The sequence below is a fragment of the Vulpes vulpes genome, chromosome 9 (genome assembly GCF_048418805.1).
Source record: "Vulpes vulpes isolate BD-2025 chromosome 9, VulVul3, whole genome shotgun sequence".
Lineage (NCBI taxonomy): Eukaryota > Metazoa > Chordata > Mammalia > Carnivora > Canidae > Vulpes > Vulpes vulpes.
Window position 1 is genome coordinate 4,523,655 of NC_132788.1, and position 27,494 is coordinate 4,551,148.

Here is a 27,494-nt window from a genome sequence, read left to right on the forward strand (position 1 = left end):
GGAATGACCCTTCCTGCGCCCCCAAACTCTTTGAAGCCCTGGTTAATTTTGTAAGAAGGCAGAAACCTTCCAAATGTTCAAGAACAGGAGTTTCGACCAATATATTATGGGACTTCGTGTTAAAATGATGTTGGAGAACTAAAGTTCATGTTGGGTGAACCAGAACGTAAAGCAGTGTTGGGAAACAATCTGATTTTGGGAAATAATGCACGTCGAAGACGGTCTGTAAAGACAGGAAACGTCTGACAATTCACTTGAACAGAGGAGGCAGAGTCTGTGTGCCTCAATAGGCATTCTGAAAATTTTGCTAATGAATACTGCTTTTGCACAGCAATAAGAAAGGACAGAATTTCCACGAATTTCCATGTTCTCAAAGCTTGGTCTGTCCGCCCTTTGTATCTGCCAACCTCCCTTGTCTCACAGACGTGCAGCCTGCGCTGGTGGCCGTCCTCCCTCTCGCTCCCTCGGAGGTCATCCTCTCCTGACTCCCCTCCCATCCCACGCCACCTCCCATCTCCCCATCCTTCTGCTCCCTGTAGGGTCCCTGCCGTGCATGCCTCAGCCACCATCACCTGGCTTCTGTCCCCTCCACGCCCTGCCAAGGCCCCCAATGACCTCCAGACTGCCAGCCCCTCGGGCCAGCGCTGGCTGCGTTCCCCACTCCCCTCCTGCACCTCGGACCTCTCTGGGCTCTGGGGCGGCCCCCCCTACCCTGAGCCCTCCGGCTCCATCAGCATCCTCACCCCCTGGGCCCACTCCATAGCCCTCGCCGGGCCCAGCCACCCACCTCCGCCACTTGTGAGCTCCTGCCTTCTGTTCCCACGTGCCCACCAACCAATTTCCCAGTTCCCCGAGAACAGCTGCCCAGCACCTCATGCTTCCCACACCCACCAGTGGGATTTCTCTATGACACAACTGGGATCAAAGTTCTTGATTCAAGTCCCTCAGACTCTCCGTAGCCTCCAGGATAGAAACAAACTCCATAGGATGGCCACGGCCTTTATGATGCCTTTGTGACCTCAGGCAGCCCCACGAGGGCACACTTAGCCCTGCTCCCTGGCTCGGGTCCCCAGCATGGCCGGTGCGTCCCCCTCTTCAGGCTCTGTGATTTCCTAGAAGCCTCTAGAAGCTCAGTCTTCTGGGACCTTTATCTGCAATCTCCATTCTTGGTCACCTGCCTGACCCACTTGTCCCTCTTTCCGTCATTAGTGGGCCTTGCTGACATCCCATTTGCCTCGGGCCGCCCTCCCTTCCTACGGGCAGGTCCTTGAGCGCAGGGACCCCAGCACCACGCACAGCACCGGGCACATCAGAGCTCCTCTAGAAGCGCTAGTGAAGGAAGAGTCACGAGGACCGCTCTCATCCTACATTCTGGTGGGAATGGGCATCGTGTCTACCACGGCGGCGACAGGGCCTTCCAGGCCCGGGGGTGTCGGGCAGACCAGGTCCCACCCTGGGGTCCAACCTTTGTCTCACGCTGGTGGATGTGTTACCCTGTTGTCTGCCTCAGCGACCTCCTGTGTTAAGGGGGACACGCTGGGACACGCTTGGCACCGTGTGCGGCATGCGGTGAGGAAGGGCAGAGGCGCGGTGGTGGGAGATGGAGGCAAATGATTATTCCTTGGATTGTTCTTGCCCAAGAACTCGCTGGGGAAACCTCTGCTGCTTCCTTTGGTAAAAACGGAGCCCTTCCAAACCACGTCGCCACCAGGGTCCTCCACGCAGCCCTGTGTGGCCCCAGCGCAGGTGCCCGGTCCCGTCAGAGCCATGCGGGCACAGGTGCGGGTGACAAGCACAGGAAATGCGGGACTGGCCCGGGGCCTCGGCGGGGGGGGGGGCACCGCCAAGTTCACGGACAGCTGTCCGCCCGCACAGCCCGTGCAACGCCGATGACCAGCACGATCTGAAATCAGGTGCAGGAAGTAAGACGGACGCTAAGTCACCCTGAGCTGAAGGGACGCCAGTCACCGAGGCTCACGTTGCTGAGAGGCCGAAGGAGGCGAGGCCCAGGGAGGCTCCCGGTGCTCCCCTGCGCGTTTCCATCGAGCCGAGCGGCGGGGAGCACGGAGCCATGAGTGGGAACCGTGGGAAAGCTCCCGCTGGCTGCGCGGACACAGGACAGATGGGGGGGGGGGGACACCAAGGCCCGCTGCTCCCGCCGCCGCAGGACTGGCCCAGGACCGCAGACGACGTCGGTCTCTGTAAGGACCGTCCTGCAGCGCCCTCCTGCCCTGAAGCTGCGATCTGTTTTAAGAGGGAGCAGGGAGAGTAAGACTGTGCCTTTGTCATGATCAAGTGTCTCTTTCCTAAGAACTTAGAAGCCCGCATCTCGTTTTCTTATTCTCCTCGGGGGCTGGAAGTAGGGACGCTTTGGGCTTCCAGGAGCTCAACAGTGGCCGCGGGGAGCCCGCCAGGCAGCGGAGTCAGGGGCCCACGGCCCGGGGCCTGGAGAAGGGGCAGCTGCCCCGGGGGGCGCCCAAGGGTGTGGCTCCAGGACAGGGGGCACCTGCGGGTGTCGGCCGAGCTTCCCGCAGACTCTGTAGCCGCAGCCCCGCGGCGCCTCCCGCTGCTGCCCCTTCCCAGCCGCGGCAGGTGGACAACTCGCTTCGCGTCCCTCCGCCGAGTTTTGCCGTCCGTGGTCCCAGGTGAGCAGAGTGGCACCTGCTGCCGGGGCCGTGGCGTGAGTGAGTCATCAGCAAGGGGAGGACGGGCCGTGTCCCTGTCGGCCGTGTGCAACCCGTGGGGCCCTGGCCAGGCACACGGCTGCTCCCCAACTCACACCCGGCCACGCCGCCTGGGAATTGAGATCACAATTTGCGATTCTAGATTCTTAAACTCTATGGCTCTGTGTCTAAAAACTAGAGGCCGTGGCACCTGAGGGGCTCAGTCGGTGAAGCATCTGCCGTGGGCTCAGGTCATGATCCTGGGGTCCTGGGATCGAGTCCCACCGCAGGCTCCTGGCTCAGGGTGGGAGCCTCCCTCTCCCTCTCCCTCTCCCTCTCCCTCTCCCTCTCCCTCTCCCTCTCCCTCTCCCTCTCCCCCCCCCCCCCGCTCATGCTTCATCTCTCTCAAATAAATAAAAAAAATTTTTAAATCTTTTTTAAAAAATGAAAACTAAAGGCCTAACAAACAGTGGTCGGCTCATCCTGCTTCCTCCCTGGACATGCTGGTGAGTGTGAGACGGGGAAGGCACACAGCCAGGCACCCGGATTGAGTTCCATGCACCCCTGTCTTTAAGCGTGTGCAATCTGCTCCCCCTGGTACGTGATGCTGGGGAAACAGCCATGGCCAGAGTGCCCCCGGCGATTTTTCCACCATTTATTAAATACCTGTCTTGGTTACAACTCACGCCTGCTGCCTTAATGATGTTTTAAGAAAGATAAAAATAGGAGTACATAACACTATATTTGCTGTGACCGGAGACGGCTTTGATCCGTCACAATTTTGCACAAAGCACAAATTGTTGCAAAAATACCCGAACTTTGCTATCATGCGGGCACTTTGAAGAGATTGTTCGGCGCGTGGCAATTATTCACGGGCCCACGGTAAGTCCCAGCGCCGTCGCGAAGCCCTGCCTGCCGCTGCGGGGGGGCTCAGAGCCACCTCCCAGGCAAAACCTCCGCCACAAAGCACAGCCCCACGGAGGTGAACAAATGGCATCGCGGGGGCCCTTGAGCTGACACAGCCTCCCTCCAGATGAGCGAGTCTGAATGAACCTGGGAGCAGCAAGTAGGCTGTAATTAAAACTCGAGGCCCCAACGCCCGTGTGTTTGCAGCGGAGAACCATCCGTTTATTTCAAGCCACCCTGACTCGAGGCTCCGGGTCCTAGAGCAGAATGTGCGGCCCTGGTGTGTGTCCCGCACGGGAGGTGGGAGGGGAGGCAGGTGGCGCCCGGCCCTGCTGGTGCAGCGGAGCCCCCCCAGCCCCCAGCCACCCCGGGGAGCCGTGTCGGGGGCGGGGACCACCACACCCTGCTGTTGGTTGGGGACCGAGAGACACATACACATGCATTCACAGCCAAGGCTCTTTTCCCTGCAGGTGGCCCGTGAGCTCCAGCCCTCCGTGGTCTGGATCGGAGACACAGAGAAAACCTTCTACAAGAAAGTCCCCAGCGCAGAAAGGACGGTGAGGGCTTCTAGATCTTTCTTCACTCGACCTTTTCTTTCCCCCGCGGGGACACTTACCAGGGACTATTTCCACTTTCCAAGAACGTCCTCTTGAAGGGAGGAAGGGAGTGAAGGGGCAGCCGTCTCGTGCTGTGTACACGTCTGTATTTGAAACCCGTCAGTGGTCTGAGTTTACGAGGAATAATTTAGGGAAAAAATGAAGGAAAGTATGGAAGGAAGCGGTGGAGGGGGGGAGAGGAGATTTGGACCAAGCATGTGACTCAGAGGTAAGAAACAATTCAGAGAATTTGGCTTGGTTGAAGCAAATGGCACACATAGGAGTTATTATTAGGATTTCCTATTGTTCATAATAATAAATAGCAAAGGCCTGAAATTTATGAACAAAGACCTTTGACAGAACTGCTAAGTGCCTGCGTTTGGGGCCCCCAGGGAGCTCGCTCTCAACTCCTTCCTTCCTTCCTTCCTCTGTTTCTCTCCTTTAGAAGAACCCTCCTCCCCCCGAACTTCCCCCCGCCCCCACAAATCACCAGCAAATTTCCCACAAGTTAAAAAAAAATTGCAGATACACATGATTGTTATTCCACATCAATTTGCACCAAAGCAAATAGTGGTTAACTGTGAATTTCTGATTAAATTCATAAGGATTTTAATCACTTTCGATGCTTATGTATTATACATCATTTTTAGCAGGTAGAGATGATTTGGATAAAGAATGAAAGCTCCGTCTTTTCTTCCCCCAAATGAGCCTTGATTGCCCTGTCATTTCAGAAACTCTTAAGAGGGCTCATTCATTATTAAATCCGGGAATCTGGGAGTTCGCTCCCTCTGCTGGCCACGCTGCCGCATTAGAGGCCCCACATCCGTGAACACAGAGGCAGGGGTTCCTATCAATGAGCCGGCTCAGAAACCTCCAGAGACATGCAGGGTGTGTGTCGTGCCAGGTGTCACGCACCCGACGTCGTCGGATAATGGGCAAGGGCTCCGCACGCCCACACTGGGCATCAGCCTGGGGAGCTAGGAGCCGGGCCTTGGGGCTCGCTCATTCAACCTGTGTGTCTGTGAGCAAGTATCCTAAGCTCTCTGAGCAGCCACTTCCTTGGCTAGTCGTTACAGGGCTCCAGAGAGCGCAGCCTCCAGTTTCCGGGGTGCCCCAGCGCTCTCAGCCGTGACCCCGCACCCCACCCCGCGGGCTGTGGCTTTGCTCTCAGCAGTCCTCTGCACACCTGAGTCCATGCGGAACAAGGCGAATGGGAAAGCTGGTGTGTAAGAGAAGCCAGAGGAGCCCCGGGGGAAGGGCCGAAGGCCCCAATGACACACGGGCTCAGCAGCCGCCCCCTACAGAGCACAGCCTGGCATGCAGCAGGCGTCTCCACCGCCTGAACCCCCCCACTACTGCTGATTCCAAGAGCCTCAGCCCAAGCTCCGGTTCCCACGGGGCCCAAGACGCGTGTTCTTCCAGCAAGAAATGAAGGCCTTTGGTGGCAGAGACTTTGCAGTGGACGAATCGGATCTCTCTCCTGTCCAGCTCTGCATTCAAAGAACCCGTCGTCTGCGGGGGGACCTAACTGAATCACACCCTCAGCTGATTCCCAGAAGTTCCGAGGGACAACAGCAGAGGGGTCTTCTGGTCCCTAACGTCCCCAGGGCCGGCTGGGCGGCCCGAGCCATCCCAGGCACAAACAGGGCCGTAGGAGGAGAGTGCCGAGGTGAGGGGGGATCGCTGTGCACATCCCCCAGCTGTACATGGGAACGTGGTCCCCACTCGCCCCCCACGTCCTGGGCCTGCCTTCCTGGGAGCCCAGACCCAGCTCTGCCCTCCCTCCCCACTCCCAGCCTCTGACTTATGCCCCTACCAGGTCCCTCAGCTGCTAGGGCCAGAGCTGCCTTGAGCACTGGCCACCCCAGGGAAAGCCAACAGCCTTCCCCCTCCCGTGCTCCAGCCTCTGTCCCAAAGACTCACGACCCCAAAGGCACTGAGGCACAGAGAAGAAAGTCCATACCTGCTACCATGTCCACCACCCAGAGCTACAACACAAGCAGCACCCCGCATGTGAGGGGTCCCAGAATCTCCCCCTGAAACAAACGCCTCCGTCACAGTGACTTACTCCCCCCTCGATGCCTCATCCTTTAGGTTAAGGCTCCCAAGGTGGTAAAATGTACGAGGATCACCCCGTCCTGAGCAGCAAAGCAAGAGAGAAGTCCAGACTGGCCGTGATGTCTACGGAGCTTGGGGAGCTGAGCTCCCGGGGGCAGGGACCCCAGGCCCCAACCCAGGACGGCTGGGAACAGAAGAAGAGGTTCCCAGGGGCATGACTCCTAGGTCGGGGAAGCTCCCAGCAACTGGTGGAAGGAGCCAGTTCTTCCCCCGTTTTGCACAAGAGCACAAAGGCGGCAAGAGAGCCTCAGCAGGCCGGGGAAAGTGCGGGGACCCAGAAACAGGTTTGTCTGAATGCAGAGGCCGAGCCCCCCCGTGCGGAGGCACTGCCAGCCGGGATGCCACCGAGCGCCAGCCAGTCCACCCTCCCGCGGGCTTCCAGCCACGCACCTCATCAGCCCCCGGCCGCTCCAAACCACGTCCTGCGAACTGCCCGTGGGGCCTCCGATCGCAAAGCCCGGGCGCCCTGCTCCAGAATTCCTGCACCGCTGCCCACTTCCCCTCCGGTCGTCCTCAACACCCCGAGAAACCCTTCACCTCTAGACTCTGGGGAACCGCCAAGCCCCCCGCGGGCCCCACCCAGGCCCGGGCCCCTCCCCGTCTCGTCCTCCTGGGAGCAGGGCCACCCTCCCCACCGTCTGCGGCACGAACAGCCAGTCAGCTGTTTGGGGACAACGCGAAGACAGCAAAGAATGAGACCAGACAGGCGGCGGCTGCATTTTCTGCACCATTACCCTTCGTTCCTCCATCCAGCAGGAGCCTTCCCGACATCGCGGGGGGCCCCCACGCGGGAAGCTCTTGCTTTGTTGGCGCTGGTGCAGCGGGGTTTTGCGGGGCCGCCTCAGAACGGCAGCTGCAAGTGGCTGCGTGGATGCTAAGCGCTAATTGGAAACTGCCCGCAATAACACTGTTGTGCGGGGCCTGGCGGGACCAGCCGCAGGGGCGGTGGCCGTGGAGGTGGCCAAGTGACTGTGGGGATGTTGGCTGGCGTGCCGGACAGGCGCCAGGGTCTCGTGCATAACGTGGGGGGGGGGGGCCTCTGAGCTGGAGCCGGGGGCACCCGAGTGCAGGGGAGCGCTGATGGAATGGACCTGCCTTCTCTTTTCATCCCCTCCTCCTGGGACTCCACCTCACCAGCAGCAAGGATGGCACCCTGGCTGCGGCCCAGGATCAACATTTGTTATCCAAACAGGCTAATTAAGTCCAGGTGTCCCTGCCACTTCGGGACATGCAGGTAGCAACACCATCTGCCTCCGAACCAGCAGGCCAGGCCGCCGTCACCATGGCAACTCGGCTGCCGGGGATGGGCTCGGACCACACAAGCTTGTCTCTCACCAGGCAGAGTGGCCCTGGGATCAGTCCTCCTTCCACCAGCCTTTGGGCAGCTCCCACGCGCACCCCGCACATCCCAGTCACCCCACCACCTGCCTTGTTCTCCAGCAAACGTCTAAAAAGACCGGTCTATTCTCACCACCTCACTCCGCAACCCGCCACTGTCTGTTTGCTGCCCTCCAATGCCATGGAGACTGCCCTCAAGAAGTTTTTCTTTGACATCCGTTTTTCCAACAAACTCTTTGGTTCCCTTGCTCTTCCTTTATGCCATGTTCAAGATGGATACATTCCACCATTCTGTAAAACCCTCTTCCCTTAGCTTCCGTAGCCCTGGCTGCCTCGTACCCCCACCAACACTTTTCTCTGAGGCTCCTCCTTCCATGTCTTCGGTGTCTCATTCTGTGTCTTCTGTGTTTCCATCCCAGGCCCATGGCCCATTTCTATCTCCTTGCCCTCGTTGGGCACCATCTCATGTCAAGAAAAATCACACCCAAACCAACGACTGCCTCACTCCCTCCCCAGCCCAATGCTCTCCCAGAGGCTCAGATGCAAGCATCCGTGGGAACCTCCCACACCCTGCTGCAAAGCCTGCCCAGACTCCTCTCCCTCACTGCCCACTACCCAAACTGCTGCTGCTCCTGCATTTTCAAAAGGTTGGTTTTATTTGAAATAACCACTCTTCATCAGAGGGCTTTGGATTCACTCTGGTAAAAAGAGCCCCAAATATCACCAAACTCTCCAAGCCTCACCTAAGTGCAGTGGATTATTTCCTGGCACAGGTATAGACATTCCTATGAGGTCTCTTCTCCTAGGATCTCAGCAGAGGGCTTCCTTCAAGGGGCATGGCACCTAGAAGGCATCTTCTCAGAGCTAAGCAGATGAAGAACTATCATCTAATACAATGGAAACTCATGGGAGCTTTATACACAGTCATTTTGAGCTCTGTTGGCAAATTGCTAGTTTCCTCTCAATTGCAAAGCCCCCAGTTTTTCTGTCTCTTCCTTTTAAAAACCTGTGTCCTGGGGATCCCTGGGTGGCGCGGCGGTTTGGCGCCTGCCTTTGGCCCAGGGCGCGGTCCTAGAGACCCGGGATCGGATCCCACGTCGGGCTCCCGGTACATGGAGCCTGCTTCTCCCTCTGCCTGTGTCTCCTCCTCTCTCTCTCTCTCTGTATGACTATCATAAATAAATAATTTAAAAAAATTAAAAACCTGTGTCCACTATAGGGCAAAACTGACATCGTTTCCCACCAGCACTTGTATTTCAGACTAAAACACCAATTATCCCTTCCTAAGCTCCTTAGTAAGCACATTATGCACATTATGCCGTGCAGTCTCACAGCGTCCCTATAAGTTAGGCTCCGTGATTATCCCCATTTCTCAGATGTAGGGACTCAGGTTCAGAGAAATTGAGCAATCTATTCAAAGTCACACAGCTGTTAAGAGCAAAGCCAAGACTGCAATAAAATATATCTGTATCAAAATCTATGCATTTTAACATTTGCCATATCATCTACCTGTTATTATGGAGTTTCTTCCCTGGGCTTTTCTTTTCTTTGATGAGGAGGGGAGGGGGTTTGCACATAGGCTGACCCCCAGGTTAAGTTCAGTATTAAAGAAAAGTCCCAGGCCCCTGGGTGGCCCAGACGGTTAAGCCTCTGCCTTTGGCTCAGGTCCTGATCCCAAGGTCGTGGGATCGAGTCCCACAGTGGGCTCCTTTCTCCACAGGAAGCTTGTTTCTTCCTCTGGCTCTACCTCCCTCTCTCTCTTTCTCTCTCTCTCTCTCTCTCTCTCTCTCTCTCTCTCTCTCTGTCTCTCACAAATAAATAAATATTTTTTAAATAAAATAAAAATAAAAAATAAAGTGCCAACAAATGCCCCTCCCTGTCCCAGGACAGCCCAGTGTCTGCATCTGAGAGATGGCAGGTTTCTATAAAGACTTAAGGTGGGGGTTAAGGAGCAGCCCTTTCATGAGCAGGTCTTCATCCTCACTGTCAGAGCTATCTGTTTCTAGGATTCCAGGAACTTTCATTCTATCATCCCTCTCCTGTGCTTTCCCCTCTTTTAAGCTCCTCTGTTCTCCTGGGTGGAATCATGCAGGGCCATTGCTTCCTCCTGGTGGAGCTGGAGCAGGCTCCACATTCCTGTGGGTGCAGGCGGAAATGATAGGAAGATGCCTGGTGGCCTGGCCTCGGGCCCAGCCTCCAGGATTTATTTTGCTGTAAAAATTCCATCTCTCCCTCTGCTGTGAATTACATTATAATAAGTCTTCTCTAAACAGAATCCAACAACATAGAAAAAGGATTATACACCATGACCAAGTGGGATTTACCCCGGGTTTAACATCCAAAAATCAATTAATGTGATATACTACTATATCATTGGAAGAAAAGACAAAAACCAAATCATTTCAATACATGCAGAAAAAGCATTGACAAAATCCAACACCCTCTCATAATAAAAGACTCAAAAACATAGGAAGAGAAGGGAACTTCCTCCACCTGATAAAGGACAAATACAAAAAAGTCCACTGCTAACATCATACTTATTGATAAAGTATGCTTCTCCCTTAACATCACCTCTTCTCTCCAGCATTATACTGGAGGTATAATTAGGGGGAAGAATGAAATAAAAGGTATCTACGTTGGAAAAAAAGAAGTAAAACTATTTGTTTTTGCAGATGGTATGATCTTAGATACAGAAAATCCTAAGGAATCTACTAAAAAAGCATTAGAACTAATAAACAAGTTCAACAAGGTTGCAAAATACAAGATCAATAACCAAAAGGCAATTTATTTCTATACAGTTGCAATGAAAAATCAAAAATTTAAATTAAGCAACCATTTATAATAACACCGAAAAAAATAGGAATAAATTTAACAAAGGAAGTACAAGATTTCTACTCTGAAAAATACAGAAACATCATTGAAAAAAAGACCTAAAAAAATGGAAAGATACATCAAGTATCTTAATATTGTTAAAATGGCAAGAATTCCCAAACTGACCCACAGATTCAGTGCAATTCCCATCAAACTGCCCTCTGGCTTAACTGGCAGAAATTGACAAGCTGATCCTAAAATTCATACAGAAATTCAAGGAAACTTCAAGAGCCAAAACAATCTTGAAAAAGAAGAACAGAATCGAGGTACTTAAGCTTCCCAATCTCAGAACTTACCACAAAGCTGCAGCAATCAGGACAGTGTGGTGCTGGCATAAGAAGAGACATATAGATCAATGGAATAGAATTAAAGTCCAGAAATAAACCCTTACGTTTACTGTCAATTGACTTTTTGACAATATAATATTTTCAAAAAATGATGCTGGGACAATTGGATAGCCACCTCCAAAAGAATAAACTTGGGCCCCTACGTCACACAGTATTCAAAAATCAACCCCTAAGGCACAAAAGACCTACAAGAGCTAAAACTCTAAAACCCTTAGAAGAAAATAGAAGCATAAATCTTTGTGACCTTAAATAAAGCAAGAATGTCTTAGATATGACACAAAGAAAAAATAAGTTGCACCATATAAAAACTAAAAATTTCTTTGCTGTAAAGGACATCATCAAGACAGTGGAAAGATGACCCATAGAATGGAAGAAAATACTTGCAAATCATAGATCGATAAGGGACTTGTATCTAGAACATATAAAGAACTCCTACAACTCAATAATAAAAAGACAAATGACCCAATTAAAAAAAATGGACAAAGGATCTGAATATGCGTTTTTCCAAAGAAGATCACGAATGGCCGATAAAGACGTGAAAAGATGCTGAACCTCATCGGCCATCAGAGGGACACAAATCAAACCCCTTCATATCCACTAGGGTAGCTAAATTTTTTTAAGGCAAAAGAATATGTCTTAGATATGACACCAAAAGCTAAATATTTTTAAGAAAGAGAAAAGAAAAGCACGGGGACGCCTGGGTGGCTCAGCAGTTGAGCATCTGCCTTCGGCTCAGGGTGTGATCCTGGGATCCGGGATTGAGTCCCACAACAGGCTCCCTGTGAGGATCCTACTTCTCCCTCTGCCTGTGTCTCTGCCTGTCTCTCTCTCTCTCTCTCTCTGTCTCTCATGAATAAATAAATAAATAAATAAATAAATCTTTTTTAAAAGAAAAGAAACACACGTAATAACAAATGTTCACAAGATGTAGGGAAACGTGAACGTCAGCCACTTTGGAAGGTAGTCTGACATTTTTCTTCAAAAGGTTAAACATAAAGTAACTATGTGATTGAGCAACTCATTTCCCCTGCGTGTGCCCAAGAGAAATGTTCGGTGGCACTATTCAGAACAGGCAAAAAGTAGAGACATCCCAACTGCCCGCCAGCTGATGACTGGATGCATAAAACGTGACCTATCCAGACAATGGCCATCATTCAGCAAGAAAAGTGAAGTATGAACATGGGTGAACCCCCAAAATACTATGTGAAATGAAAGAAGCCACAGACACGCACATACACACGTGTACCACATTTTGGGTGATCCCATTTCTATGGAATATCCAGAATATACAAATCCGTAGAGACGGAAAGTGGACAACTGGTTGCCTAAGTCTGGAGGAAGAGTTTGGAGGGTACCATTCAGGGACTGCTACTGGGCACAGTCGTCTGGGGGTGATGAAAATGTTCTAAGATTGAGTGTGAGGCGATGTTTGCACAACTCTACGAATATATTAAAAACCACTTGATTGGGATTCCTGGGTGACTCAGTGGTTGAGCGCCTGCCTTCAGCCCAGGGCCTGATCCTGGGGTCCCGGGATTGAGTCCTACGTCGGGCTCCCTGCATGGAGCCTGCTTCCCCCTCTGTCTGTGTCTCTGCCTCTCTCTGTGTGTCTCTCATGAATAAATAAATAAAATCTTTTAAAAAAAAAACACTTGATTGTACAGTCTAAATAGATGAATTGTATAGTATGTGAACTCCCCTTTAATAAAACTGATATGGATATATCACAATCATATAAATCTAATAATAAAATATGACATAACACAAAATCATAATAATCAATATGTATTGTAAGCCTCCTTTGCAGCCCTCAACCGGGATAGGCCCTTTCCCAGGACGGGGGCTGGGGGGACACTCAAGCCCCCTGCACATATCCTCCGGGAGGGAGGGGACCCCAGTCGAGCAGAGAGTGGAGCAAGAGTCTGGGAGTCGGGGTCCTGCTTATTAACTCTGGGACTCGGGATGTCACTTAGCCTCTCTCGGCCTCAGATTCTTGTCTGTGAGTGAGAGGAGGGCTGTCCCCTCCTGGGGAGGTCTCTGTGTGGAGACAGAAGTACCTGGAACACAGCAAGCCCTCAGCAGCTGCTGCTACTAGGATTATTCAGCTAGAAGATGCATAACCAGCCTGGACATAAGAAGTGGGAAATGCAGCGTCAACATCCTGCCTTGTCCTTGGACGTCAGTGGAAGCCCCCAGCCTCCTGCCTCGGTGGGACCAGAGGTCCCCGCGTTTCTGCAACTTCCCCTCGGGCTTTCCTCCCACCGGCCCCTGGGCCCCGGGGCTCCTGCCCTCTCCCACCTGGCCTCCCTCCTGCCCCTTGTCAATGTAGACGTGGAACTGGGCCTTCTCACTGGTCAACAGGAAAGAGAAAGAGGGATGCCAAGCACTGCTGCGGGCACACACGGCCAACAGCCTCATGATGCAGAACGGTCACCCCTGGGCTTCAGAGCCATGTGCAGCTCCCCCAGGCACCCCTGCCCTCCAGGGTGGTTGGCCACATCTAAGTCCCCCTCTGCTGTGCAGAGCAGTTGGTGGGCCCGACCCTGACTCCCAGTTCTGCTGGGTCCACCAGAGGCCTCCTGTGGGACACGGTTCCGTAGCACACGGGCATCCTTGTCCCAGAGGTTCTGCAAACTGCCCACAGCACCGTCACCCCTCCCGCCAGCGATGGCTCCAACACCCTGCCACTCACTGTTATTCCCGAGCATGGAATTCATCAAACACCTGCTCCCCACCCCACCGCTGACCCCTGGTGTCACCAGCCCTCCCTGCCTCCAGGGCTGTCCCTGAGCTGGGCTGTGCAGGGCCACACAGAGGCACCAGGCCGGGCAGCAGGGGCTGGTCTCTGCAGAGCACTCACAGTGAGCTCGGACCTGCTCTGCTCCAGGAAAGCCGGGCTGGCTTCTTCCCCTCCCGCTCGACGTTCAGATTCTAATCGGCTCAATCGCCCCCAAGCCAAGTGAGAGCAAAAGCAGCCAAGGCTGCGCTCGGGGCTCCTCTGCGGAGGCTTTCTCCATCATCACCCCAAGCGTCCTCCTCCTCCCCACGCCTCCCCCTCACGAGGCTGTGCCAGTGCAGGCTAATTGAAAGCTGGTGCATTGCCATGGCAACGTGGCCAAATCTGACCCCCGCGGGCTGGAAGTCCTCCTCCCTGGGGTACCTCGCATCTTGCTCCTCTCCATCATTAGCGCGCGGAGACTTGGCTAAAATAATACAGGTTCAAACTCTTTCCAAACTGTTTCACAGAGGGAAGTGTCACACTCTTTTGTAACCAAGTGCTTTTCAGAGACGTGAGATCCAGACCTTCGGAGGCTCACCGGCAGGGCCGGCAGCAAAGGCTGTCTTGGGTTCACCCTGGAACAGTTCAGAGGCCTCGCTCCGGCCAGCTCCCTTCCACTGGAAACCCACCCGGCTTCCCCTTCCTAGGGTCAAGGTGCTAGAAAGATCACTCAGGTGCTTCCTTCCTTCCTTCCTTCCTTCCTTCCTCCTTTCCAAATCTGAATGCCAGAGGTGGAGGAAAGGAAGAGCCTACAATTCAAGCCACCCCGACCAGGATGAACTCTGAGAATCATGATTCCCAGAGCTCTGAGGTCGCTCTAACAAACGCCAGCCACCGTGCATTCTACGAGTGAGTGTCCTTCCATCCTTAATCCTTTTCCTTGGAGGTGGGCTCATTTTCCCCCCTCTCCCTCTTTCTCCCAGATGGACCCGAAACGCCTCAAAAAACAGCTTCCAAAAATCCTGAGACTCCTGAAACCGGACGACAGGATTCTGATTGTGGGGACAACCCAGCGCCCCTTCGATGCCGAGCTTCAATCTTTTTGCAAAGTTTACCAAAAAATTATTTTGGTTCCCAGACCAGACTATGCTTCTAGATTCGGCAAGTACCCCTAAGCCCCTTCCCCTGCGCGGTGACTCAGGGTGGGCTGGGTGGCATTGGCTTACAGGCGTGTGACACCAGAGGTGGGTGGGGGCCCTGGTAAAGCAGCTGTCACCAGAAGGTGGTGGATGTGGAGAGCCCATGCACTGGAGGGAGCTCCTGGACATTGGCAGAGCCTGGGCCGTAAACACAAACCACCAGGTCGTAGGGGCGAAATGTGCTTGTCCATTCTGTTGTTAACATCGTGCTTTTTACCCAAAACAAAAGGAAACTGGACAGGGATTATTACTGGGGGCCCAGAAGATGACAAAAGTCCTTGTAGGTGCTAATTTTTCTTTCGACGGGGGGATCAGGATGAGGTGTCTTGAACCCACGGTGACGGTGTCTTTCTCAGAGAGCATCATTCTTCCACTGGTTGATTTTTTTCTTTCTTCTTCTTTTTTTTTTTTTTTTTTTTTTTTTTTTAGCTTTCCATTCTCGAAGTATTAGTCTAGGAGCATGTTGACTTACTTAAAATAACCATTAAAGATAAGACCTCCTTTTTCGTTTTTTTTCCTCTTGAACAAATTCAAAATCTCCTTCTTTTGAAACATATTTTTAAGTGAGAATAATACCAAAAAAGTGACCCTGGAGGCAGTGCAGTGAAACCGTAAAGAGCCATGAGATGCAAGCTCTGAGCTTCTGAATCCCGGCTCTGCCGCGGGATAACTGGATGCCCTTGACAGCTCAGTTGACCTGCTGGCCTGCACTGTTTCTTCTGTGAAGAGGACTGTTAAGTCCCCAGGGCTGTTGTGACCCTTGTCTGAAGTGGAAAGCACAAACACCCAGCACCGGACCAGTTCCCACAAGAGCCCGTGTGATGCTGGGCAAGGAGGAAGCCAAGATTGCGGCCATGGGGATGGAGAAGGAGTACGTGACCCGGCAGCAGCTGGCCGTGGTGGTGCGGTGGTGGTTCCTATGATCCGCTGCTGTGTAACCAACCATCCCAGTGGCTTGAAACAACAAATGGTTCCATCTCATGGTTTGGAGGGTTCATGGGCTCAGCTGGCAAGGTCTCCTTGAAGTACCACAGGATGTCGCAGTCAGGTGTCAGTTTGGGCTTCACCTGAAGACTCGACGGAGCTGGACCTATGTGGTCGTTCGCTCCTGTGGCTGGAGTTGATGCTGAGACCTCAGCTCTCAGCCAACCAGATAGCCTACACCTGACCTTTCCATGTGGCCTTGCACAGCACAGTGGCTGGGTCCCACGGGAGAGCATCCTGAGAGCAAACCTTGCAAGAGGTTCTGGCAGAAGCTGGAAAGATTCTTGTGACCCAGTCTCAGAAGTCACACAAAGTCCCTTTCACCAAACTCTACTGGTCAAGAGCAAGTCCCAGGCCAGCCCAGATTCAAGGGCAGTGGACTACACAAGGATCAGAATACTATAGTGCGGCACATTGAGGGGTCGTCTTTACCTCTCATGGGGGTGGTGATGATGGTAGTGGTAGTAGCAGATTTGGTATAGAGATGGTGATGGTGGTGTCGGTGTTACAAATGGCAGTGATGGTGGTGACAGCCTGGTACTAGGGAAGAGGAAAGTGGTCACATGGGTGGTGGTGGTGGTGGTGGTAGTGGTGGTGATGATGGCAGCCTGGTACTAGGGAGGCAGTGGTGGTGGTGGTGGTGATGCAGTGGTGGTATGGACAGGATGGTGGACAGAATGGAGTAGTGGTAGAGGTGAGACAGCCTATGGTGGTGGTCAACATTAATAAGAGTAGCGAAGATGACCAGGTCAGACTTGGTTTCTATCCATCCTTCTCCAGTCACAATGGCACCCCCAAAACAGAGGGACTCTGTGACGCTTTCTGGTTGGTCTTAAGCTTCTGGCCCATGTTATCTGCTAAAGAACAACCCTCTACCCCCCACATGGCATAAGCTCCCAGCTTACCAACCACTCCATGTGCAGTGGGAGCTCATTTCTGTCTTGATAAACCGTGATCCTGGCTTCACAAATCAACGCTCTACACAAAGAACAGGAGGACTTTGATCTCCATTATTTTTCCATCATTCTAGCGGCTTCTCCATCTCCCAGAGCCTCCAGACCCTCTGCCGGGTCCTTTGCATTCAGCCAGCATCAAAGGAAAAGAGAGAAGACAGTAGAGAGTCTCTCACAGGAGATTTTAGGGACAAGACCCAGAAGGGCCAGCTGTTGTTTCATTCATGTTGCAACAGCCAGAAGGACTCCCACAGCCTCACTGAAGTTCAACGGAGCAGGGATGTGCAGCCCCACCAAGGAAGGGTCCGACATGTTGCTAGGTGGGCGCCAGCAGTCTCTGCCCACTGAGTCTGCACAGAGAATCCCACACTCTTGGTTTTCCCGCTCTCATTCCTGTTGGTCAGATTTCCTCTCTCGATCCCAGGGTTTGGTTTGGGTTGGGTTGGATTTATTGCGGATCTGTACTTTAAGCTACCTTAATGGAATAAGATAGGGTGTTATTCATTTTAAGGGACCAGACCATTATTCTTGACTTTGGATTGAATAGTTCCTATTGTTTGACAAAATCATAGGCCTTTTAAAAATGAAGCTGTTGATGTATATAACAAGGACAGTTGGGTTTTGGGTTTTTATATATATATATAAAATGCGAGGCATCTGTGAGGACACAGATCACATTACAAATTCCAACGTGAATCTCCCCATGGCGGCATCACAGGGGAGGAAGGAGAAAGCAGCCTCTCACCTGCGGGCGGATGATAAACCTGCACACAGGAGTTCTCTTGGGCCCGGGGCTCTGTCCACTAAACCACACGTTTCTCACATATTTCTTCCATGGTGGGTGATTTGTTTAGGTGGCCATTCTTGCTGACATCATAAATGCTGTCCAGAGTTTCCTCCAGTGACCTTGAAGTTTTCATAGCCACAGTGGCTGGGACATCCATCTTAAAGAAAGACTGTTCCTGTCTTTGCAGTGATCAAAAATGGTCTCTTCCAGCCCATAAAGCCTGGGCTGCAAATCCATAACTTGGGCCTCTGCTTGGCCATCTATCTACCAGCAGCAGGGTGCCGAAGGTGTCGGGGAACATTCACGATCCCGCTTCTCAAATCCCTCCAGGCAGGCAGCGGGGGGAGTAACAGCACCAAGAAGGGAAGGATGGGTCAGCCTGAGGAAGCACAGTCCTTAAGGTTTACCAAGTAGAATGCCATAGCTACCTTCTTTCCCCAAATCAAGCTGTTTCCTTCAGAAAATCCACCCGCAAAATTGATTAATGCCTCTTCTGGTCCCCAGAAATCCCTCTGGGCCTCCTCTCGCCATATTCCTAATGCTTCCTGCTCTCGCCTTTCTTCCCAGGGGTCTGTTTCACTAATAACCCAATTCATCATAGGCCCCCACCCCAGACCCAGTGTCTGGTCGGATGAGCCCAGTCCATGTCTTCCGATTTTTCTGGAATTCTAGTCCTCAGAGACCACAAGCTCATCTAAATCATATTATCACTTCCTGTGCTTTTATAAAATCATGAATTAAAAAAAAATGACTTTCGAGATACTACGTCATCTCAAAAACACAGCTGGGAGCCAGGACAGAATCAGTATGGAACGTCAAAAGCAGAGAAGGGGATCCAAAGACCAGATTCCTTTCAGTCTAAAGAAGGAAAAGAGAATGTAGATTCATCTGAAGAAGTGAGGAGACTTCGCATCCAAGACAAGGAAGGTAAAACACAGCACTCATCGGGAGAGCCGCTCCGCTGCCTTCAGCACGCTCCATTGGCTGATCCGGCCCTCCCCACCCCACCCCTTCGTCAGTGGTGCTCTCGTCCTCTCCACCTGCACCACTGGGCCAAAGACTCTCAGCAGCTGTGGCTCCGGAGCTCACTGTGGGGGTCCCAACTCAATGAACCCCCCAGGCTGTGACTCACTCAGCACCTGACTCCCCTCCCAGCCCCTCAGCTGGTGGCTTTGTAGAAGCAGCCAAAGCTATTCTTTAAAAGGCAAGTCTAGTTCATCAAATACGAGAAGTCAAAATGATTCTCTCTCCCCTTCTCTGGGTCTTGAGAAAGCTGTGGGCAAGAGGCCAAGTCCCACCGTAGCCCTGACTGTCTCCACGGCTTCCCTCCATTAACAAATGGGGAGCTTTGGGGGGAATTAATGATTTGTGTATTTTGAGGACCCTTGGTGAAAACTCTTCATCAGTATCATATCATACATTTTAAGAGTCAATAGTGTGTTGACGTGTACTTGCTAGACCAGAGTAACTGTAGTTTTTTGCTCTGTTTTGAAAGAATCCTTACTTGTAGAGACACTCCTCGTGCTGGGAAGCTGGAAGGCTGGGCTCCCGTAGTTTAGCAGGGAGGCAGGGATGGGAGCTGAGGGTTGGTCTCTGGGAGCCTTGCCTTCCCCATTTGCTTACTGATGGGTCCCCTCCACGTCACCAGTGAGAAGCTGGCCTGGGGTGCTCAAGGCTGCCGCTGTCCGAGTCTCCAGCTGGGGACATCGACTGGGTCCTCGGCTGTAGGGGCGGTGTCCTGTGCTTCAGCATGAAGCACGCTCCCTTCTCGGCTTCCAGAGTCACCATTCAGACTGTTAGCACAGTTTTTTTCAACCGTATAAATCTGGACAGGGGCACTCTAGCTCCCAAGGAATGATGCCACCTGGTCGTCGTTCATATTTTTCCTGTACGTTGTAGTTCCCAACCCTTCCTCAGTTATAGCCAGGTAGGGGTGATCCTCACCTGCTACAATCTATTTTACACAATGATCCTTTGACATATTCTGTGTTTAGGCACTAATGAGCGTTAGGAGACCTTGGTACAAGGTGGAATGACTGATGATGATTACAGTAACAACAGTAACACAGCTACAGAAAACAACGCACCCACCATATGCTAGAACAGGGCTGTCCCAAGCCCTGCGTGTGCACCCTCGTCTTTATTTCTCACCACAGCCTGGGAAGTCAATCTGTCTATTTCCATTTTATAGGTGAGCCTAAGATGGATTCAAGTTCAAACAGACTCACCAAGGAAGCAGCAGAGTAGATCCAGGAGGTTAGATGTGCTTTGGTCAGTTGGGTGGCCCACGTGGCCCTTGATACCTAGCATCACACAGCTGGGAGACACAGAAGGCCCCCGGAGAACGTGCACGCCTTCCAGCAGCTCAGCTCCCCATGAGGCCAAGGGCCACCACCCCTCCCATCACCACCAAAGTGGATGGTGGAGGTGGATTGTTAAAATGACTCATGACTAAAAATCCCACTCGACAGTGTGGTTCATTGATACATGGCAGCTCATGCTATCCCTGGGCCGTAATCAGACCATTTCATTTTATCAAATATTTTTTAGATCAACGTATTTGAGTGAGCTAAGCATTTAACAGACCTGACAGAGTTCAGATTATATAATAATGGTCATTTAAAAAAAAATTTCAAATATTCCTCAAAGGAGGTCAAAATGCTTGGGAGACATTTGACCAGACCCTTCCCAGCACTCAGAATGGCTCTGAGACAGGCGGCCTTGGCAATGCCTCACCTTTGGGTCTGGGTATGACAAAACAAGCCACGGTGAATCTCATGTACTTCCCCTCCTTTCTGGAATGGAGGTAACTGCCTGAGTGTCATATCATTTCAGACGCTGGGTGGGAGTCCACTCTCTCTCTCTCAAGTTCAATAATTCCATAATTCACTTTCACGACATCCCAGTGTTCTAAGGAGAAATCACTCTGTTACCCCAGGTCCCACTCACCCAGAGGACAACGGGTGTACCCACCCAGGGGGTGCTCAGTGAACTGCGGTTTACAGTTGTTGGGGGAATAAGGGTCAAATTGTACCCACAGGGACCTGAGCCTCCGGTGATGAATGGAAATTGGAATCTGCATTCCTATTCCACATGCAAAAATAATGCACCAAAACTTTGTAACTAAAAAAGAAATCAAACTCTTACTCATACAAACACTCAGAAAAATACAATATTCTGATGCACAGAGTATATACCCTCCCGTGTATACCCTATCTGAATTTCTGATTTTGAAAGATTTTGAACAACTTTGAAGATATCACACGAAAACTGTACTGAACCTGCTTTCATTTTTCCTGCTTTTGTGGGCCTAGGACCTCAGGACCATCGATATGTTTGTCTCATGGTTGAAAATCACTCCAAGGGGGAAAAAAAAAGTATTTAGCTATGTGGCTTCCTGCTCATTTGAATTACAAATAAAACGGAGTGTTCCTCCTGTGTGTTCCTTTCTTGATGAGATGCAACCTTGTACCAAGAACTAGATCATACCCTTTCCCTGTGGTGACCCTTGTTTTCTGTGTCTTTTTCACCATCTTGGATACAACAGTTTTGTGGAAACAGATCATCCAACGCAATGGAGGCGTCATTACCAATGCCCTGAATATCAGTTGCCTGGCAAAGGTCACCGATGGCTTCACCCAAGGACACATAGTCCAGGTGGTTAAAGGTGTGCTCACAGACCGCAGAATCCGGCAGCAAACGTATAAACCGCTCACGGCAGTGGAGTTTATTGCGATGCTAGCCAGCATGAGTCCAGTGTACCAGGAGGAAGAAGACAGCTTTAAGGTAAATGGAGGGCCTGGGTGGCCACTTGTCACATGACCTCCTCCCTCTGGTTCCTGAGTTTCATGAATTTGTCATATATGTTGAAATGTGGAAACTTGAAATTTTTGATCACACATTCTTTCCAGCCTTGCTGGTAAAACATGTGCCTTCCAAAATTTAGGAACTGTGGTCTGTGACTTTATACATTAACAGCCAAACTGCAGAATTTTAAATAGCAGGTTTGAAACCACTGGCTTCAAACACACACACATCCACACACACGCGTGCACATGCATACACACACAGATGCCATACATACATGTATGTACACCTTTTCCTGGTTCTCACTGGTTTTAACCTCATATTTCATGTAATAGAACCAGTTTTGCATAAAGAAAACCATTCCCTAGGGACGCCTGGATGGCTCAGTGGTTGAGCATCTGCCTTTGGCTCAGGTCATGTTCCCGGGGTCCTGGGATCGACTCACACATCAGGCTCCCCACAGGGAGCCTGCTTCTCCCTCTGCCTGTGTCTCTGAATATCTCTGTGTGTCTCTCATGAATAAATAAATAAAATCTTTAAAAGCAAACCATTCCCTAAGTAGTGTATTTCAAGCCCGTGCTGGTTTTGTCCCATATTTGCTGTGGCATGCTTCATTTTTTTCAGCGTACTTACAGTAGGAAATCACAAGAGAACTCATCAAAGTTTAAGTTTTTCTAATTTTTTAATACATTTTTGTAATGTTTGTAGAATTTTTTAGATCTAGAGGAAACCAAGAACCAGCTTTTCCAAATCCCTCTTTTACAGGAGGAAAATAAGTTGCAGAGAGCTATGTGCCTTATCCAAGCAAATCTACATTAGAGCCCTAGATGCCCAGGCCAGCGGGCACGCCTCACACTCCTTCTAATCAAAATGAATATGGTTGTGTTCACTTTCTGGACCTGGAGGCAGTTTCCTTGGCCAACTGGGAAAACAAGGGAGGAAAATTCTATCCGTGCAATTATACCCACCACAACATTGGCCATGCAATCATCATAAAAAGAATCAACATTCTTGTCTAAACCTCGTGTGCCTGGAAGTCTGCTTGAGATTAGGAAAATTTCCCTCTGCAATGTATTACTTTTCCATTGACTCTAAAAACCATGTTTCCCTCCTGCTTTGCCACTAATTTTTCAGTACAAGGTGGAAAAGAGTCATGCTGATCCCTGAAATAATAACCTAGCGTGGGGTTTGCGATCTTTTCCATCAAGAGCCAAATACCAAATGTTTTAGGCTTTGAGAGCTCCACAGTCTCTGTCACAACTATTCAATCCTGTATCACAGCACAAAAGCATTCACGCACAGTATGTCAATGAATGCACGTGGCTGCATCCTAATAAAACTTTATTTGCAAAAATAGGCAGCGGGCCAGATTTGGCCCATCAGCTATAGTTTTGTTGACCCGAGCTCTAGCAAAACTGCAAAGAAATTTCCCAAATCAAGATGGAGTTTCTGCCAAGGATTTGAATTAACGTTCTTGTTAAATGTTGAAACCTTGTTAAAATTCATTGCAAATATTTATCCTCTTCATGCAATATATCCTATTCTTTTCCAAAATTCCCAAATTTTTTCTTTGGAAAATTATCATTTTCCTCCCTATTCTGAGGAGCTAGGTTTAGAGTTTTAAAACCTGTGCTTTCTCCTAGCTGGGTTTTTAACTTTCCAAAGTGATTTGTAGAAGTTTTTCCGTCATGGGTACTTTGTGGTCCAGTAACTATAGCTGATCACGCTATTAAGCAAAGGAAATGCCACCCTGGATAACCTGAGATGAGAACATATATGCTTCTCACTTCCATTCTTGGCATATTTGATCATTTTTCTTTTTTTTAAGGAAACTAAATCATTTTTCCACCATCACTACTAGCCCTCTCCCCTCATCAATTTCTGCTTATTGTAGATCCAGAGCTTGGCACAGCACCTGGCCCCAACTCGATGTTCAATAACCTTTTTTAGTGACAAATTTATTGAGCAGATGGAGAGATGGACTGGCACTGTCACACCAGGAAATAATGTGACTCTGTGGCTATAGTTGCTTGTGATCAGGCCAATCATTTCTGCCCCGAGAAATTTGACCTAACTGTGCTTCTGACAATGTGTCACACTGGGATCTTACAGATTCTCCGAACACATTGTACCCTATTTCATAGACATGATGGAGAAAATATTTAAGGATAATGATGATAATAATCATAATAATGTTAGCTAATACTTATTGACTATTTATGTGCCGGGCACTCTGTTATAATTCATTTAAACCTCATAATCTCCCTACTTTACAGTTGAGGAAATTGAGACATAAAAAGATATGGTAGGCAGAATAATTGCCTCCCAACGGTGTCTACATCCCAGTCCTTAGAACCTGTAAATATGTTACATTACATAGCAAAGGGGAGTTAAGGTTGCAAATAGAGTAGGGTTGTTAATCCACTGAACCTAAAACAGATTACCCTTACTTATACTGGTGAGTCTAACGTAATCGTAAAAAGTGAAAGAGGGACTCAGGAGAGAGAACCAGAAAGTTAGCAGCATGGGAAGGATGCATTGGTATTCCAAGTAACCCCATGTTGCTAGCTTGAAGATGAAGAAGGGGCCCCAAGCCCAGAGAACAGGTGGCCTCAGGAAAGTGCAAAGGATGAGGGAATGCATCTCCAGAAAGGAAGACAGCCCGCAGACACCTAGATTTTAGGCCAGTGAGATCCATTTTGGACTTCTGACCTTCAGAACTGTGAGATAATAAATGTTTTCTTTTATATCACTAAGTTCGTGGTAATTTGCTACAGCAGAAAAAAAAGGTGGGGGGAGGCAAAGTGACTTGCTCCTAGTCACACAGCTAAAAGGAGCAGAACTGAAATTCAAACCATAGTCCAAAGACAATTTTATTACCCGTATTCTATACTGTGTCTCAATAAATTAGAAGTTCATCACCTAAGTCCTTGGCCACCTCACCTTACATTGAAAACAGAGCCAAAGTGAAAGGAAAGATGAGAAAAATCCCCAAGTACCAGAACCAAAGGTAAATCTCAAACACAGGGACAACCATGTGCCTGGCATGCAGCACAGAGAAAAGTCAGGGCTAGGAAACAAAAAGAGACTAGGGGCCAGGGAAGATAAAGTGGCAATACCTGCTGCTTCTGTGACCGGATCTGTGGTATGTCGACATCACCAAGGAGCATTCACTTCAAAACATCATTACAAGAGGTGCTTCTGGATTTGGCTTTAGAGGATTGTGTAGAAGCAGCTGCAGTACTGTGAGGGAGGGAGAAATAATGAGAGAGATCGAGACCACAACAGAGCTTCCTACTCAAAAGGAACCTGAAAATAAAAATCCCAGGACATTTTAGGAAACCTAGTGCTAAGTACAACCTGGCAAAGATGTTTAAATTAATATAATTCAGATGTTCAAAAAAAAATAAATGAAGGCATCATTTCCTTTTTTAAAATTTGTTTTATTTAAGTTCAATTTGCCAACATATAATCTAACACCAGTGCTCATCCCATCACATGCCCTCCTCAGTGCCCGTCACCCAGTGACCCCATCCCCCTGCCCACCTCCCCTTCCACAACCCTTTGTGTGTTTCCCAGAGTTAGAGTCTCATGGTTTGTCTCCTTCTCTAATTTTCCCCACTCAGTTCCTCTCCTTTCCCTTATAATCCCTTTCACTATTTCTTATAGTCCACGTCTGAGTGAAACCATATGATGATTGTCAGAAGGCATCATTTCCAATAGAGATGTACACAAAGTTTTGAAACAAAGACAGGCAGAAATGGAATAAGAAGACATAATTACTGGGGGGAAAAATCACAAAAAGAAAGCTTAGAAACTAAATATACAGTAGCTAACTTAAAATGGCAAAAAATAAAAGAGGTAAGATGTCTAGACTAGACATGCATGGTCAAAGAGCAAATTCATGGACTGGAGGATGCTCCCTCCCAAGGCAGCACAGAAAAACAAAAAGACAAAATCTATAAACTGCAATTAAGAAGCTTTGAAGACATTGACATCTAACTTATACAAGTTCTAGAAGAGAAAAAAAGAAATGTCAGAGGAACAATTATTTGAAGAAATATTTGCTGAAACTTTTCTTGAATTAAAGGCATGAGTTCTTAGAGTAAAAATGAACTCCAAGTGGCCAGCAGAACAAATAAAAATAAATCCACACGCACATGCATTATTGTGAACCTAAGAATAAGATAACAAGCCAGTCTTCAAAGATGCCAGATTGCCAACAAACAAGGATGTTGTTTGGGAGTTGCCAACTTCCAAACACCAGTGGGAGGCCAGGCAGCTCTTTGACAGCAGTCTATTTCCAGAAGACAATGGGATCGTTTCTGCAAAATGCTGAAGAACAGTAACTGTGTACCTAACATTTACGCCCAACTAAACTAGCACCCTAGAGACAGGAGACAATAAAGACATTTTAAGACTTATGAAGACTAAGCTACCCTCCCACTCAGATCAATTCAGAAATATCCAGTAAAATTGAAGATGCTCATGCCCTACCTACCAGGAATTCTACATATATGCCCTAGAGAAGTTTTCTCATAAGTATGCAAAGAGATATGTACGAATTATGAATTTCACCATTGTTCCCAATGAAAAGTTGGCAATGGTCTATATGCCCATTAATAGGAGAATTGACAAACAACTTGTAGTGTAGTCATTCAGTGAGATATGATTACTACTATGAAGTTTGTACACTAAAATGTTTCTCAGCTTTCAAATGAAAAGTGAAGGTTGAAAAAAAAGGCATTCACAGGACCAGTTGTAACCACAAAGTGCTTTATTGGTATACTGGCTGCATGTTTTCGACAGTCCCCCTCTCAGTGTTTGTGTGGCCTTCCATGGTTCCCACATGGCCACCAGTCCAGCTTCTGGTCGCCATGTGTGAACCACGGAGTGTTATTCACAAGAAAGCCCATGCCCTCAGGAAGATTCTCTAAAAAGATAGATGACTTAGTTGAGCTGAATAGATTTGGCCTGTGATTCTCTGAAACCATACACTTCTTGGGGTGGAAATTTCAAGTTGTGTCAAAATACAGGTTGGAAAACGCCTTGAGAAAGAATGTGTACTAAATATACATTAAACCCCCAAAGTTTAATGGCTGCTTGCCGCCTCCTTCTTATCAAGCTTTTCTTTGTTTTAAAGAATATTCCAGTGAATTTGTGCCATTTTGATATTTTCCTAAACATATGTTTTATTTCAGGACTGGTATGCCAAAACCCCTATGGGTAAAAAGCGAGCCTTGGCGCTAACAGAAGGGAACATTGAAAAGGAAAAGGAAAAAGGGAAAAAGAAGGAAAAGAAAGGAAAAAAGGAGAAGAAGAAAAAGTAATGCCTTTCTGAGGAACCATCCTTGAGTGTCTCAGGGATGGAGGTGGTCCTGACTCGCCGGGGAGAAGGCTCACCATTGCCTGTTCTGAAGAAGACTCGGGCCGACGCCCGGAGCTCGTCAGCCCCTGCATTCACTCAGCTCTTTAGTGGACTGTGCACCAAGTTCGATGACCCTCACCATTGTTTCTAGAGTTTGTAATTGTTGCTCAAACTGTGTAAAGTTTGTGTGTTACCAAAATCCACTCCACACACAATCTTTCCATCTCAGTAGTCCTAGTCGCCAAATTTCAGATGCGATAAAAACTACTCTAATTTGACAACTAGTAAGTAACGAGTCTGTCACCAGCACTCCGGCTTTTCCTTAATCCATATATACTGTATATTCTCTTGCACATATTTTAATACATTAATTCTTTGCTCTATTAATATATTTTATATAATGGAATAAAAACTGTTGTCTTTGACCTGACTCAGTAATTCGGCTGTGGAGCTAAAAAAAGATGTTTAAAATTAATGAGTTTGGGGGCCCCTGAGGGGCTCTGTTAATTGAGCACTTGACTCTTGATCTCAGCTCAGGTCTTGATCTCAGGGTTGTGAGTTCAATCCCCATGTTGGGCTCCACACTGGGTGTGCAGCCTACTTAAAAAAAATTAACTATTTATTAATCTTCTGACTTTGAAGATGGGGGAACATAGGTCCAGGGTCGCACAGTGGACACCTGGGACAGCAGGACTGAAGTCATCCTCCCTCCCAGCTTGGTGCTCTTGAGAAGCATGGGAACATGGACATGCCAATGGCCAGATGAAAAGTATCACATAAACATAGGGTCAATGTGGAGAAGAGGAAGCCTGAATGAAGAAGAAATGCTAAGTGAAAA

General features: G+C 49.4%; 1 protein-coding gene across 2 annotated transcripts in view; it reads left to right on the plus strand.

Annotated features, from left to right (window-relative positions):
* Positions 1 to 27,079, plus strand: part of IQCA1 (IQ motif containing with AAA domain 1) — a 145,011-nt gene extending 117,932 nt beyond the window's left edge. For both annotated transcript variants that reach the window (XM_072719089.1, XM_072719090.1), the window contains 4 exons: positions 4,040 to 4,126; positions 14,542 to 14,719; positions 21,029 to 21,267; positions 26,490 to 27,079. In XM_072719089.1, coding sequence (XP_072575190.1) covers positions 4,040 to 4,126; positions 14,542 to 14,719; positions 21,029 to 21,267; positions 26,490 to 26,618 — 633 coding nt within the window. In that variant the 3' untranslated portion in view covers positions 26,619 to 27,079. The remainder of the gene's footprint in view (positions 1 to 4,039; positions 4,127 to 14,541; positions 14,720 to 21,028; positions 21,268 to 26,489) is intronic.
* Positions 27,080 to 27,494: the final 415 nt, after the last annotated feature.